The sequence below is a fragment of the Psittacula echo genome (assembly GCF_963264785.1).
Source record: "Psittacula echo genome assembly, chromosome: 7".
NCBI classification, from domain to species: domain Eukaryota; kingdom Metazoa; phylum Chordata; class Aves; order Psittaciformes; family Psittacidae; genus Psittacula; species Psittacula echo.
The window spans coordinates 56081802-56099104 of NC_137740.1; the positions used below are offsets into that span (position 1 = coordinate 56081802).

Here is a 17303-nt window from a genome sequence, read left to right on the forward strand (position 1 = left end):
TTCCAGAGTACTCTCAGCCCAGATGGACGTGGAAGGCATTGCCCATGGGCTCCTAAGAGCAAAGTCATCACCAGTCCTGGGCTGGTACGAACTCTGTAACTTGGGACTTGTGTTCTGTGTAATTTTTCTTCCAAAAACCTAAACATCTCCTCCTCCCCCATCACTTAAGTACAGGCAGCTGCTGCCTCCATATAAAATAAATCAGAAATCAGGCCATTAGCTATGCTTTTAAGAATACTAAGCAGTACTCTATCTGTGTTCACAGAGATATAGCTTATGGGACTTTCCAAAAAAGCTTCATCACTGGTAGCCAGAGGTAAAATAAAGTCCTAGAGAACAAGAGAGATGAAAAATGAAGAAGAAAAAGCAAATGTGGATATAAGCAAAAACTGAGGAAAAGGAAAACAGACCAAGCTAGAAATGAAGATAATGAAAACGGTCAGGTTAGCAGCCCAGTGAGACGCGGCTAAGTACCATCCCCAGATGGGAACTGGGGCCTGAGGGCAAAGAAATGAGTTTGGGATCCTGGAAGAACACTCACATTCTGGGTCAAGGTCTTTAGTCATTCATTAGCACTCATGGTCAGCTGCAGCCAGAGAACACTGAGCTTGGTATTGGAGGTTATTTCAATAAGAAGAGGATGTTAGCAAATGATGGATGCCAAATAGTGAAGCGATTCTTTTGGAAGCAGTGAATGGTAATTCCTGCATGAACAGAACCCAGAATATTCAGATCTCAGCATCAAATTTGTGACTGAGGCCACGTGTGGGAAGAGCAGCTCAAGCTCCTTCATGACTAGACCAAATGCCTATGAATTTGTATGTAGCACTTAAAAAGCATCAGTAAATGTACTCCAGATAGCAAAGGGAATGGTACACTTGACTTTCAACACAAGAAACAGGATTTAAAACCTCTTTTCCCTGTCACTACCCATTTCTTTAACAGTTTGGGGTTAACGTATTCCTTGGCTGCTCAGCTAAGGATAATATTTGCCCTAACCTCCCCTGTGCTGGGAACCCAAACTCACCCCTGAAGATTTGGAGGCACAGCAAATGCAGCCATCAGCTGGATTCCAAGGACTACAAAAACAAGTGTCAACCTCCGGCTTATACTGTCTTCTCCTGTTTGCAGTTTCTGTTTCAACCTATGGGTTTTTTGTTCATTTGTTTGTTTAAAAAACCCCATTTTTTCCCTGATGCTTTATCCAAATCAGGCTCTTTTCTTTCTCCTACTTTCACACAATTGTTTTATTCAGGGAAGAGACAGATGAAAGTATAATTTCTTGTCAGCAAGATTTGTACCTGGATGACCTGGAATTCCTTATTTGGTTAAAACACAGGTTAATGGTGTTGGCTTGCTTGCCGCTTCATCAATTGCTTCTGTTCTGAAGCTGCTTCAAAGAGCGCAATGGGATTCAGAGCTTCAGCATTAGTTGCTGCAGCAATGAGGATGGATTTGGAGGAGTTTCACAGAGAGCTACAAACATGATTCACAGCTGCTGCGGGCTTAAAGATACATAAACAGATGTTTAACTGTGAAGTTTCCAGTTTCCCGTCATAAGCTTTTTAAGAAGTGGTATATATATTTAGGAATACTCACCATACATGTCATGTAAGCACAGTTCGTGTTGCAGGCCTCTGACACAAAAGCAGAGGGATTATAGAATCATAGGGCTGGAAATCACCTTAAGATCATCTAGTTCCAACCCTGAAATCACCTCTGGTTTATCCCTCAGATCTTATGAGTTAGAAGTGTACTTTTAAGTGAAGATACAGGACAGAAAGCCCAACAGCGCTGCAGTTTAAACAACATGTACAGTACAAGCACTTTGGAAGCTGTGAGAAGGCTCCAGGGCTCCCTCTGTTCCCCCGTTGGACAGTAAGAGTTGTAATCATGAGGTGTCTGGGCTCACAGTTACCATGGATGCTACTTGCTTGAGTTTTAATTGCAGTAAAAACAGTGTGCAGGGCCTGCACAAGAAATGTCTTTCAGGGCTTTTATAACAAACTTTGCCTCCTCCTAGAGAAAAGCATCCCTACAGGGATGCATCTACTCCGTTTATTTCTAGCTAAAATAGCAGCATGTCAGCCTTCAGGTAACATGTGCAAACCACCTTCATAACCAGCAATACAGACCCCTCCACCTCCATTCTGGCAGGTTGGGGATGCCTGTGTTTGGGTGCAGCCAGGCGCCAGCTACTTGGACCATAAGGTTCTTCTACCTGGTACACTTAAATTTTACTAACAAGTTTTATAAAAGGCTGTTAGGTGACTTGTATTAAAATTTTATTAATAGAATAATACAATCAACCAGGTTGGAAAAGACCTTTAAGATCATCAAATCCAACCATTACCCCAGCACTGCCAAGGACACCACTAAACCATGTCACTAGGGGCCTCATCTACATGGGTTTTGAACACTCCGGGGGATGGTGATTCCACCACTAATAGGGGACTAGAGCACTAAAATTAAAGGGATTTCCTGCTTTGCTTTGTTCAATACGAGTTCATCAGCCTATAGTGCAATTAGAAATATGAATGAGCAGTGCCAGCATATCAACCCTAGCAAGACAGTATGGAGGGAACCCCCACTCCAGCCCTTTTTTAAACAAGTAAACAAAACAGCCAACATTCTTTCATGCCAAATTTGACCAACCCCTGCATTTATGTTCTCTGTGTGTGCCATACCATAGTGGCATGGCAATGACTTCTTTCATGTTGTAACACGAGAAGGTGCAGAGCACCAGATAGGCTGGGTTTTTCCACGTACTCTGGGTCCAGGAGCACATGGAAGGCACCGTGCAGCTATCACTGTAGGGACAAACTGCTTCTAACTGGGAAAGAAGGTGAAAAAAACTAGATTGTGCAGTGTGAGAAGTGGGAGGGTATGTGCAGATGAGACCTTTGTCATTCGTGATTTGGCATCAGATTTGGGCTCCTGTCTTGGACAATGTTCTCACTCCCCAGTCCTCATTCTGTTCCCCAATACTGCAATGTAAATAGCCTCTCCCTGCCTCACCTCTGACTTGTCAGAAGGCTACAGCCAACAGACCTGTCCTCTTCGCCTCGCCATGCAACTATTCAGGTTAGGGCGGAAGTCCCCGGGTTAAGCCAGACACGCCGTGTAGCTCAGCTCCGAACAACGGGAAGAACACCAAGCAGCCTGCAGTGTTAAAAAGGAACATTTTATTGCAAGAGATTACAGACCTGGCACTATGGCCACATGTTTCCATTACACCAAAATTGCTACCCATGTATCAGGCAACAGCACCTACAAAGCACGGTGGATTGAAATATCTGAAATCATAATGCAGGCAGTTTTTTTAAGGAGTTACCATTCTAAAAGGACTTAAAAAACAAAGTCAAAACTATATAAACCAATTTTATTTTAAATATTCAACTGGTGTTTAAGTATCCAGGTCATTAACTACTGTGACAAAAAGTGGAAAAGTCTGTTAACCATAGTGCTCAACTAAACAGGCTTTGCACGCAGCCCTTACCACTTAGTTAAAAGAAAGTACTTGATATTTGCTGTTCATTTGCCTCACATTTCTTCTCAGAGTCAGGTAGAAGATTTAGCGAGAAACCCCTCTTTAAAGCACTAATGATACACAGGAAATCCAGAACCACAACTGGCCCAAAAAAGCATTCGCATCAAACCAGCTCTGCAGAAAAAGATCTCCCCTTCTCAGTCCCATGATGCTGACCTTTTGAAATTCAGGATGGATGCACTTCTCTGAGCCCCAACTCATGACTCACATTCCTCCTGGGATCCACTTACCTCAGGGACCTTGGAGACTTCCCTGAACGTGGCTGAAAAGGCTGGACTTTGAACAGACACATAGCTCAAACACGGAAAGTCCGTCCCAGGACGTAAGCCCCAGCTATTACAATCCCCACCTTTGGCACGTTACATGCTTGCTCTCCCTCCCCAGTAGCTATTGTCTGGTCTGTGCTTTTCCTCCCATAGAGGAGAGTCAGCAGCTCACTTCCAGCATCACTGTCTGGGTGAGATGAGCCCTGGGAATGCAGAAGTTGGATCTGTGGGCTGAGCTGGACTGACTCAGCCTGTGGGAGGGAGCAGGCCACCTAATGCAGTTCACAGAGTGCACAGGAAGCAGTACACGGCAAACAGCAGTAAGTGCCCATGGATCTTTGTGAACCAACATTTCTTAAGCACTTGCCTCCATCTCCAAGTTTCCACACATAAGGCTTAAACACACTACCAGAAACTATTACACCACTGCAGCCTTCATCCCAAAGCAACCTACCTAACAGGAACAGACCAACACTCATGTTTGTATGTGCAGCTCTGTCAGTCCAGTCCTGCGGCACAGACTGCCACACAGCCTCTCAAGCCACGCATCTCAAAACATGATATTTGTATCATAAAGCAACTGATTTAATTAACTGGCTTCTACCAGATTATTTAGAATGTCTGTAACTCCGGAAAGGGGGACTTTTTTTTTCCTCCTTGTAGGTAGTGACAGAAGATCTGTATTTCCAAACAACAGAAAATAAGAAAACAGCTCCACAGAGGACTAGAGGCTAAAGAAAGCTCAAGGGTAACTCAATTACCAGTAGTTTTTAAAGACCATTCGGTCCATATCAACCATATATGCAATTAATTTAATAATCAGAAGAGTTCTAGAACTTCTGTATCTATTTCAAATTAGATTGTCAAGGATCTGACGCAAGCCTGCCACTGAAAACTGCTGCTCCTCATCAAAAGAATCTCATTTGGAAACTAATCAGCCCTAAAGCTCCCTGTGCTTCAAACACAACCTTGCATTTTAGTGTTACACAAAACAGCTCACTATTGGAATTTAATGAATTAAGTAATTCAGAATTAACTAGGGTTTTTATTATTATGAACCTAATGGAGATTTTTGCTAACGCGAAATTCCGCATGGTATGGCTTCACCTTACAAGCATTCTTAACAATACTAGATAAATATCATTTGCACTTAATTGATTTATCTGTTAAATAGCCACAAAATATGGTGCTCTCACAAGCACCTTTTTTGGTGAAAAGGTAAACAAGCACTCTATTAAAGCATTATAAACATTCAAGGTGATTTGATCACTTCCCTCTATCCCGTTTCCACACACTGCTGTCAAACTTCTATTTTCGCTGTGTATAAAAGAATCCCACAATCACCCACTGATTTTAAACTTGTGTTAGTCTGCATACACATAATTTTGTCTGCAACACACTTCAACAGCCCAGTTACCTTTCCTAAAATCTCTAGTTTTTTCTCCAGTACTGGTGTAGATCTTCCAGCTAAAAAAAAAGGAATAAATTTTGACAATAAAGTAAAATTATCTGTAGCAACTTGTACGGTAAAACATCTGACAGCACTGATTTAATGAAAGCCTTGACAGAGCTCGGATGGCTTTGTCTCAAGACCCTGCCTGCACAGCTGAGCAGTTTCAGCCCATCTCAGTCACCAGAACATTCACAAGCCTTGTCTGTTAACTCTGAGCTGTGCACATACAGGAAGACAGACATTTCCCTTCACGTTTTCCACCAATTCAATGTAATGCGTCTGTGAACAAGTCAGTTTATTGCAAGTAAATGTACTTTTACTTAAGATCATGAGAAGATTCTAATCTCAAGCAAGACAAATCAATTTTACAAACTTAATTCACACAATGCAAATAAATGCTTCACATTATAGACATTTAGATTTTCTTTAAACCTTTTTATTTAGAGATTTTTCTGGTAAGGAGATATACCATAGGAAAGCAATTTCACTGGCAGTGAGGTATGTATATACTCTACCAAAATACTCCTCTCGTTTTAACTGCTTTTAGCTTTATTTACATATAAAGAAAATATCAATGCATATCCTTGGCTTAACTACAGTATCTGTTACCCTATATGAGTAAAATGAAATGTTACTTGCATACAAAATTGATTTGTAGAGGAATCTAATTTGAACAAAAATCATGTTCTGAAGACAGTTTAAATGAACAAACACAATTTATCATGACCAAGACACCTGCACCATATTTCCATCCTCACAGCACATTTATTTCAGTAATTCTGTAAGTAGGTCCTTAGCATGAGCATAGTGTTACAGTTTTCATACATATAATCACATCCAAAACAAGCTCTAAATTTTAAGTTGTAAACATTCTCTTCATATGTAGAAACATTTCAACCTGTGTTCGAATTCTCTAAAATGATCAATCTTTTAAACAGAATTATAAATGAAAAGTCTACTCTAACCGTGTAGTGAGCAATGCTTATTAGTACATTTCTACAGTGTTAAATAAAATAGTAGAGAGGCAAACTTCTGTAAGCGAGTCAGACTTTAAGTAAATCATCATAAAGAAACAAACTTGTTAACAAAAAAAAATGTGTTGTAATAAAGAAAGTTGGATTGAATCTACTATGTTACAAAAACATAAGGGTAAATACCATCTTTGTTGACAACAAGTAGGAGGTAGCATGGATGCACCACTTTATTGTCAGTGAGAAATGCAACTGAAGTAAAGAATATTTCCTTACCACAAATTTCCAGTATTATGTACATATTTCTCTTAGAAATTTGTTTAAACAAGTTTCCCTCCACTTTTTTAGTACAAAAAGCCTGATGTGATTTAAAAAAAACACTTACACACCTAGATAGAATAGTACTAATTGCCCTATTTGAATGAAACAGTCTCTTGAACTATGAAGTACATGATATTTAATGCCCTAAGTTGAGTAAATTGTATTAGCAGTTCTTGGTATTATACAAAACACTACATACATACAAACAAAATATAATAATATCTTATTTTACTATGTAATTCTTTTTTGGAATAAACAGAGCCTTGATTTGGGTAACACTGAAGAGAACATGGATTCTTTGTTTTATTAAAATCTGTCTTTTAAGTACCCATGTGCAACAATTTAAAAATGGCTGTCGTACATGTAATGGTCTTGTATTGATAGTGAACACAGTAACTGACAAAAACATAATAAACCTTAAAAACACATCTTCCACCCTATATAAAATATAAAGACTACTTACTGTAACTGTTAAGTATTCAATTTCTTTTGATGTTACTGTAATCCACTTCCTCTATTTTTCTGTCTTTAGCATTTATAAACATAATTTAGTGTAGCAATTTATTTTAAAAAACGACAAAGTATTTCAAATTTACATCCAATTAAAATTTAAAATGTTTCCTTGTTCTATGATGCTGCTTCTGCCATCAGTAAAGAAAACGAAGTTTCAGTAATTGAAGCAGGCTTTTTAAGTAGTGATGTGACTTCAACCATGCCAGCTCCAGTCCGTGGAAGATTTGCGTTGACAATGTGTCGCTGCAAGTGCTTTATCCAGTCTTCTTGAACAGACAAAGGTCCTCGAAAGACCAGACCACAAAACCTATGCAGACATTAAAATTATTCCATCAAGATATATCTAGCTCTACTGAAAAAATATAAAGACATGACATTAAGTGGGAAGTCTTAATTTTCTTGAAGCTTGTTTCTATGTATTTTAGCTGAAAATGTTAGTAATTGAGTTCATTTACAGTACCTTTGAGCACTGCAGTTTATACAGCTTACACTCTTACATTTTTAACACTAGCAATAACAGTCTGTCCTTACATAAGGTTTCTTTTGAAGGACAGAATATTACTCAGACATGACCAACAAGATTTTAGCTAGAGAAACAGTTGGCAGCCTAATGCCTGAGTATGACTGATTCAAGTCCTCTTGCTTAAGTTAAGTAAAATATGCGACCATTTCCCCCTCCCTTATTATTCAATTTAATACAAACACATTTACAGGATATAATCTTAAATTTTCTTATGACTAAACTTAGTGAGTTCTAAAGATTATTTTATTCATTCAATAAAATAATCCTATGTACCTGCATCTGAGTATGTAAACTTCATCAGCACTATGAGGTAATGGCAGCATTTTTTTCTTGCTTCCAGATCTTGATCTTGACTTCTTTTGCTTACAGTCTAAAGCTAGGAAGAGAAATTTCTGTATGTGAAAGTGATACTTCAATAAGTGTTAACCAAACAGAGATATTTAGTAAGCATTCCCTATAGCAGTAGTGAAAAGACATTTACCTCCTTGTTATTCTACATTTAATTATAATGTAAATTGAAAACAATTACAGTGTGCTCTAAGAAATTTACTGGCAAAACACATGAAGCTTTTTTAGCTTAGCACAGTGCTTGCTCTTTAGAAGACTAGGTAATTTGACAATTGGCATTAAACTGTTGTTTTAGTATCAGCAAGCACCTACTAACCTATTAGAGAATGCAACAGAAGCAAAGCACCATTGGAAATTCCCTTTCATGCATAAAGTGCTGTCAAATTCTTGGAACTTGTTTTGTGTTTCAAGGACCATCGTAAGACCACTCATTTTCAACCAGGCTACAACTTCATAAACTTGTAGCTTTCAGCTAATACAATCGAGAATTTCTAGTCTGAATAAACCACCTGCTATTTGTTTTCAACATAAAGCAAAAGTTTGTTATTTTAAGTTTCAAATGAAGCTTCCCTCACTCCTGTCTGAATTCGAATGCATCTTGTCAGAATTATGTGTTAATCTTTCACAGTGGGACAATCAAGAGGGATGGCAAAGCCACTTTTGAAATTCAGTCTAAGCATTTAAAACTATGTGTGAAATTAAAGTGTGTGAACAGGAAACATATAGCCACTGTGTTCAGAAAGCATTGAGGTCTGTACCTCCCAGAAACAGATGCGATGGAAATCTGTAACAAAACCTGAAGTTTGACTTTAAGCAGCAGCCAAAGTTAGGGGATGAGGGAATTAAACTGAGTTAATATTGTTATGATGAAAAATAATAAATGATAAATCTCAAGAAAAAATCAAGATGTTTGGGACTGCTTGAACTGAGAAATAAATCTAGCTCTACTTTAAGACACTGACACTAAAACTAAACAGAAACTGAAAGACAGTAACAAGTGGTATTCTTGATACCACAAAGGCAAAAAGCTATGCTACTAGAGCATCTTAACAGTAAAAGAAAAATAAAGTAATTGTTACACTTGTCTAAGTTTTGACCCCTGTAATAAAAAACAGAAGAATAAATCTCAGTATTCTGAAGCATAAGACATCATCTGGTGAGACAAAACATGCTGATTTAAAGAACACCCATCCTGCGTTTGTTATGTCCTCCAAATGAGCACCCCTCAAGCTTTTACCCTGTAGCCAAACTGTTAACTTGTAGATATACCCGGTATTTCCCAGTTCCATCCCCAGATCTGAAGATTTCTATATTATCTAGAAAACTTAGAATGAATTTTTGAGGTTTGAAGGTACCAGAGAACTAATCAAACAAGCAGAAAGCAGATATCAACCTGAACAGAATTCCTTCAGAGCCTGGGTCAAGCCATCACTAGGAAGATGAGGCTCAACGGCATATTTTCTGAGAGCAACAATGAAAGCAGTCTGGATATAAAGGCAGTAACCTGAGGTGGCGGGGGAGAGAGAGAAATAGAAAGGGCCAAGACAACTTCTGGAAAAGCGAACAAGCAACAGGTTCTTAATGTTTTATGTTCTCATTGAAAGCTTATTCTTCATATAATTAGGAAGACAAAAATCCAACTAACTTTCAGGCTGTAGGAACCACTAAGTAGTATAAATACTTCACACACGGCAACATCAGTAACACCACCACCAGACATGTAAGCACATAAAATACTGAAACCCAGATACCCATTCTCTGAAGGGAAATACTTGCAGGAGGGGCAACGTGTCTGAAGCAGTTATTACAGCAAAAGCTTTGCCATTATTGCTCATTTTGCAGGACATTGTGGGAAGGAGGGAACAGAAGTCAGTATCTGAATGCAAACACATCCATGAGTTGCGTCTGATGTCAGTTGATGTCAGTTGATAGAAGTAAAAAAAAGGGCAGAAGACAGCAGCCTCCAAGCATTTGAAACAAGAACTGGCTTATTTCCTTTACGCTGGCAAACGTAAGACATTAATTCCCATCAAGAAATTAGATTCTGCTTACATATATCTCAAGCATTTCACAGAGCTTTCACTTTCTTGCTGAACCTGAATTGGTTTTCTGCAACAGAGTTCCTGAAACCTAATGGCTTTGTATGTGTGTAATATTCTAAGAAAGAAACCCTATAAGGTACTGTGCAAGCAAATAGACAGTGACACAAACAGAACTGCCATGATGTTGGAGAAGTAGTTTCTGCTTCCTTGAAAGGTACCTTTTCCAAAAACAATGACAAAACAAGGAAAACAAAAGAATGGCCATCTTTTCTGAGCCATTTAGGACAGAAGCTCCAGATAAAGCAATTACAAAACAAAGAACAGAAAATACCACCAAAAAAGACATCAAGAAAAAAAACATTCAGATCACTCAATGCACTCTTCCCAGTAACTTCCCCAAGACTGTAAGTAGATTTTGCCTGAGCAAGAAGCTGTTACCGAAAGATAGCAAGCACTAAGAATACTAAACCCGCATTCTGCAAGACTATTTTTTGTTCCCTTTGTCTTTTATATCTAGTGAACGTATTTCTTCACTTCTTAGGGGGCACGAAGCAGCACAAGTACACTTTGAAGTTACTCCCATGAAGCAGGAAATGAAGTGGAAAAAGAGTAACAGCTGGGTAAAGCTGATTGAAAAATGTAATTCCAACACCAGTTATCAGAGACATGTACCAGTAACTGTCACATACGTCCACTGTCTATCCAGTGAGTAACAAGTTGAAGTGAAGTCGCATGCACACATTTAAGTACTCTATCGATATGGCGCTTACAAGCAAGCATCAAGTACGTCACACTATTGCCTCACCTGTAAGAAAGCCATGTTCTGACCAAAAAGTTATTGTTCTTCCAATCCTTTACTGTAAACAAAGCATGACCTCCTCAGAAAATATGTTTTTATCACTTTCAGGAAGAGCCCAAGGATATTCAGTTCTAGTAAGCGGCATGGAAATTGCAGCAAATTGCCAGAGAGACACAGGAACAACCTACCATTAATGCCTACTTTGTGGCTATCAGAGCTCCCAAGCTATCCTCATTCTCCATAAAGGCTTCTTTTTTGGAAGAAGCCTCCTTCCTTCAAGCTTGGCTGCCCAGTGTTTCCTGGCTGCTATTCCAAAAACTTTTTGTAAACAAACAATTACACCACTTCATCAAACCTCTTAGAAAAACACATGCTAAGTAAAAAGGTTGCACATAAACCCCTTCTTTAACTCTGTGACTGCTTATCAACAAAGACTACAAGCAGATGGAGATGGGAGGCTTAAATAAGCATGCCTAAGACAATATGAACTAGGAAAGTCACAATTATGGGTCCTTCATGTCATAACATTTGGTCTGTAGTTCACAACTAAAGGGCATCTATGCTAAATTGCACAGAATCATGCTCCACTTCTTGACGTCCCCCAACACGGCACATTTCTCATTTCAGGAAGACTGAAGCTGGGTCTTTATCCAGACTTCATTACTTTTGCCACAGCATATGTAAGCTAACACAAGCTGAATAACTGCACACATAAATGGATGAATTAACCATTTAAAAACATTGCCAATTAAAAAGTAAAGGAATAATGAATTATCAGATTCAATCACTTGCGATCTATTCTCATCAATACCGCACAGTAAAATGTATTTGAAAACCCCCTCCAGTAATTTACTACCTGAAGGATTTTATAGGGTACTAAAAATCAGCTTATTGTGCTAGTTGATCAGTTGTAAATGTAGCAGCACAGAATACAGACATGCAAAGCCAGTGGATCTCAGATCTCTGCTGTAGCTGCATACGCTTCCACAGTCAACTTCCCAAAGCTACATTTCTGACAAAGCAGTATTAGAAATTATCTGGAAGCACAATGGCTGCATGAACTGCTACCTCAGTCATACTGTTGGCTCAAAGGCCGAACTCCTCGCTCTGTATTCTATTGTTCTCCCCAAACTTCTGGAAAAGCAGTCTCCATCTACAGAAGCAAAGACTGAAGGAAAGAATGGTGATTCCCAGAAGATGACAGCTGGAAAGAAGAGACTTGAGAATGTGAAAATAGTCAGCAAAGAGAAGATGTAAAAAGCCAGGGTGCAAGAGAGTATCAAAAGACTCAAGGGAGGAGGGGAAGGGGCCACAGAGGCCTAGAAAGAAGAAAAGGAAGCCTGGATATACAACTGTACCAAAAAGAGCGAGATGCACTGTGAAAATCTTGCATAAGTCTGTCCAGTGCTCTAATCAGAAGAAAGAGGCAAGTCTGCCACATCCTCTGAGAAACACTGATGTGTTGCTCTTAACTGAAACAGGTATACAAGATTGTCATCTACTAAAGATGAGCGATTAAATAATTATGTTGGTCAAAATGGACCACATAACAACAACAACAAATTCATGTTCCACTCAGACATCTGAAGACCATGATGCGAGCAGATACAAAAGTAACTATCCAAATGGATCCAGACAAGGATTTGCTATACAGTGCATCCATACTGCGTAACTACAGGCACAAATTAAGTTTAATAAACACTAACGTAGGAAGCGCCAACAGCCTAGAAAGCTGCACATTGAGGATATTTTTCTTGAGTCCATTCTTAAGATCTACCATTATGCTTAACTATGTGTATTATAGTGCTAAAACTGTCAAGTTGTATTTGGAGTAAAAAGAAAACAATATCACCCCTCCCCTCCCAACAAACTAAATGTGATCCAACTACTGACTCTGAAGAAGCAGGGCATCTGCTAGAAAAGCAATGTAATAGTCAACATCAAAACCACATGCAGACAAACTGCAGAACTGAGCAGAAGACTAGTACATTAGCTAATGTAGTGTTGGGAAAGGTCTCCCTTTGGTGATACACAGAGATTACTGCACTTCTCTTACTAAACAGTAATGCCTAGACAGCTTCCGTAACAACTGCCAGTTACCAGAACTGCAATTCATGTTTACACACAATTACTGACCTACAGCAAGAAACTGAGATAAGCATTCAACCAACATGATTTCTTTTTTTGGTAGTTACGTTTACTTTAGAAGATATAACAAAGGCTTTGTGAAAGCAGAAGAAGGAACATTCTTCTGTATGAACATATCCTCATTGCCTCCATATAGGTTCCAGGCTGAAGCCAAACCCTCAACTGCAACCATCTTTTAATAAAAAACCTGAGATTCCCCAAGAGCAACACTCATAGCAAAGTTTAAAAGTAGTGTGTGCTAGTGAAATGTTGCATTAAAACATTCATCTTCACTGAAGTTTATAACATAAAGTGGAATATCAAATAAAACCACTTTTTAAAAGCTTATTTTTTTGGTCTATGAGCCTTGCATTGAGCTTGTTCAAATGAAAAGTCAACAAGCAAAGCTTACAAACTTTGCAGAGTTATAACAGTTTTAATAGTAATGACTAAGTTAACACTGGTTGCATGAAGTTACAGCTAGAACTTAAGCCTAAGTCACTGGCTTCAGTGACAGGCCTTTAACCACATGGTACAGGCTATTTATCTCCAGATTTATTTATCAGCTCCAGCTTCTGCAATCAAAAGATTTGGGTTGTTTTAAAGTCTTGTTTCTAACATTTTTTTTTTCTTTTTCAGCTTTGTTTCTAACCTCATTTTGCTTTTAACCTAATTTTAAACAAACTTCTAGGTCCAATGATACAAGCCTCAGGAGTTTCCTCTTAGTTCTTATAAAGAAAGTGGCCACTGCTCCAATGAGTATGCTACTACACTACAAAAATACATTTCTTAAATAAAACAAATTTCCCTGAAAGCATCTTAACAAGCTTCCTTCACTTTTCCCACTTAGCAAAAGGGAAGCTGAGTTACAAGGAGCTTGCCCAGGATCCAATTTCTGTGTACTATCCTGTGTGCCACAGTGTGCCCTCCACTGAAGATTTCAACGTGCAATTTAAATATACAGCTATTGGAAAGTATGTCACCAGTAGGTATATAAGCAAAGTAACTTACCACAGTTACTTTTTTATATTACCAGGGCTAATATAAAATCACAACAGTGATTTGTCTAACTTCATCATATTTCTACTGACTAAATATGAAAACTTTCAGAATCACTAACTAAAGGCATATACTCCTACACATCAGATATTACTGCATCTGCAGACTTCCTTCTAAATCTATTATGTTATAGCATTAACTTGATGCAATGTAAGACCTGGCAGCCACAGGCCCTGTCTGTAGAGTATTTCTTTAACCCTTCTGCAGAGAAAGCCCCAACTCAGTTTATTTGTCATTCTTAGCATAACAAATTACATCTGCAGTTAAAATGTGTGCTTGTTGACCCAGAAAACTGATGGTTGCCCTTCTTAATTACTGAATATCCCTGATTTCTTGTCTCCAAATTTTCCTCTCTATATTCCACCTCTGCTCCACAATTTGCTATTGATCATACAAAGTCTCACTAATCTGAGCAACAATCCCACTGAACTCAGAAATTGCCTATATAGCCAACCAAACTGCAGGCCTCTGGAAATCGGGCAAAATATGCAGTATTCAAGGAATTTCAAAGTGAAGTGGTTTTTAATAAAAACCATTAATAGCAGTGTCAAACGCTGTACTGCACTCACTCCACGTCAGACCAGGTAATTTTGGGGTTGTGAGCCAAACAAGAAATGAAACCAGCTACATACAGTATGTTGCCAGAAATACACAAACTGTAAAATCACTTGCTTTTCTTATCTGAACAACAGTACTTTTAGTAATTTAATGTGCTAGATTGTAAAAACTACTTGTTGGTTTGTTGTGGGGTTGGCTTTTATTTCCCCCCCTCTCATCAGTGAGGTACTTTAACACACTTCATTAGAAGGCTGGTTTGGAAGTTGTGATATTGTAGGAAAATGAATTGAAGCAACCATCTCTCAGTTTTGCTTACATACCTTAGGTGTTGGATCCAAAATAAATGAATAAGAATGAAAATCAGGCATGAGAGTGGACAACAGCAACATACCTTTGCTTACAAGTTGCTGAAGTTTTATGGCAAATCAACTGTTTACCAGTAGAAGCTTCAAAATAATTCTGAATTAACATATGCTTTTGTCCAGTCTGATGAGGAAAATGTATCATAGACAGACTTGCTTTTACATCTGTAACAAAACATACCTGTCCCAGTCAAAAGTCCAGCACTCTTCTTTCGTGCATAAGCGCGTAAGTGGTTGGACAGGCTAACAGCACTTGTAAACGTCGTATTGCAATGCACACACGTTCTAAGCTTCACAGGCATACCTATCATTCAAAAGAAAACTATAATCCAGTTCTCTCTTCAAAAAATGAAATTCTCAAAGCGTTGTAAAAAGTTTTCTGCAATAAAGATGGTTTAAAATATATTCACTGCATTGACGCAATAGTTTAGTATATTAGAAGGATCCAAGTTAACTGTTATTAGTTTTCCATGTAGTGCTTTAAGCCAAACCATGTTATTTGAAAAAGAACAGAAAGGAGGCAACTTGAGCCCAGTAGGCTACTCTGCAGTTAATACCTACTATCATGTTCCTACACATCTCCACATTATGAAGCTCTAGTCCCAAAATACAATCCTGCAATTTGAATAGCACTATTCTTTTGAGAAATTTCAGAGCTTGCAACATTTCTCATAAAGGGAATTTAAGCAGTCTCATTGACAAGGCGGTAATTAAAACTGTTTTACCCACAAGACTGAAGAGCTCAACACTAAATTAGGCTGCTGGTGAAGGCTTGGAGAAAAAGGTGGTAAAACACAGCACTGAACAGCTGTTAAGACAGAACAATTTGTTCAGTGCATTTTCTGTTCATTACTTTAGCTGCACAATCAATAATGAAAGTTAATGATTTGAAGTTTTTTGCTAAAATCTTTGTGCTAAATAAATGATCAACAGAGTAACATGCTATTTATCACAGGAAAGCAGTGAAACAATACTGAACTCCTCACTTACCAGACAAAGAAACCAAGAAACCATTATAACTTATCTCCTGCTCACCTTCACGGTAATGTTTCTCCCTTTGTTTTACCAAAGATACATTGTTTTGGTCAACTAACATTTCAAGTTCTCTACCAATAAATTATTAGAAGAATAAACAGAAAAAGCTAAAACTACTCAGCTGGAAACCCTGTGTTTGCAGGAAAGAAAGAATGCTATTCTCCAGCAGCCCACAGAAGACATGCTGTTTTTTCAGGCAAGTTACAGAAGAAGAATACTTGGCTGGTAAAAACCTTTAGAAAAACTAAAACCAGAATTAGAAATATTTGCCTTTTTTAAGGAAAACCAGAAGAATTTCAACTTGATGTTAAGTATTTTCGTATTAACTTAACTGGCGCAGTGCATTAGTTGTCAAATTCTGTTACCTCAGCCAGAGATAATTATAAGGCCCCATTCGTAACTGTTAGTACTATACAAGCACGTTTATTTTTACCTGGTTGTTCATCACAACCAAACAGGAACTAGCTAGTATTCAGCAGTAAATATTAAAACAGAAAGCAATACAGAGTGTCAGGTTTGGCAAGCTATTCCTTTAGCATTGTTTTTCAAATCATTAAGCCTGTCAAAGATACACTTCCTTTATTAAGCAATTTCCTGTCTTAAAGGACAACCATGGATGCCCAGAAGACAAGAGATGTAATTCTGTTCCACCTCTACTATGTCATTTTCGAAAGCCACCTTTGTTAAGAAACTGACTGCCACGCTTCTGTAGTCCCCTAAAAGAACTTCCAAGCATGTCAGGCTATTGTTGTGTTTATATGTTTAAGGGAAGACAAGAATATAGGTGAAAAAGTACTAGGCACTGCCAGTTTCAGTAACCTGCACTGGGTAGCAACAAGAAAACCAACAGAACAAAAAGTATTCAGGGGTATAAAAATAAGATCCTGCTCCTCAATCTAAAGATTCCTGCAGCACTATAAACAGGTGTCCAAACAAGAAACGGGTAAATGCAAACTCTACGTACATGTTAAAAAGGATGTTGTAAGAATTCCCCAAGACCAGAAAGTCTACTACGCCAAGTAGATTAAAAATATCACTCTAAAAACCTGCTCTATTGGTATACAGAGTATCGAGGAAGTTGATTACAGAATTGTTTCATTAGCACAATTCTCAGTGGAGGGGCAATCTAGGTTCTTATGGGTCAGGGGCTGTGCATTAGAAACCTGCTGGCTACAACTGTACTCCCAACAAAGACTGAACCAGCAGTGTCTTCACTCAGGACAGACAGCCCCTAAGCAAGCATCAGTTTCTCACAGCAGCCACAATTTTGAAACAAACAAGAATTAACCTATGTTGTAAGAGTACATTTGCCTAAAACCATCAGAATTAGTTGACAGTGATTCACCATTTTGCATTATGTGTTTATAACAGTATCA

The 17303-nt window shown here is 38.4% G+C and overlaps 1 protein-coding gene across 11 annotated transcripts in view; it reads right to left on the reverse strand.

Moving 5' to 3' along the window:
• Positions 1-3282: 3282 nt before the first annotated feature.
• ZNF644 (zinc finger protein 644) overlaps positions 3283-17303 on the reverse strand; it is a 51921-nt gene continuing 37900 nt past the window's right edge. For 8 of the 11 annotated variants that reach the window (XM_080623824.1, XM_080623826.1, XM_080623817.1 and 5 more), the window contains 3 exons: positions 15074-15196; positions 7871-7973; positions 3283-7381 (listed from right to left, as the gene is read on the reverse strand). In XM_080623824.1, coding sequence (XP_080479950.1) covers positions 7189-7381; positions 7871-7973; positions 15074-15196 — 419 coding nt within the window. In that variant the 3' untranslated portion in view covers positions 3283-7188. Of the gene's footprint in view, positions 7382-7870; positions 8008-15073; positions 15197-17303 lie in introns of all 11 variants that reach the window. The other 3 variants (XM_080623827.1, XM_080623825.1, XR_013957451.1) reach the window with 2 other exon arrangements.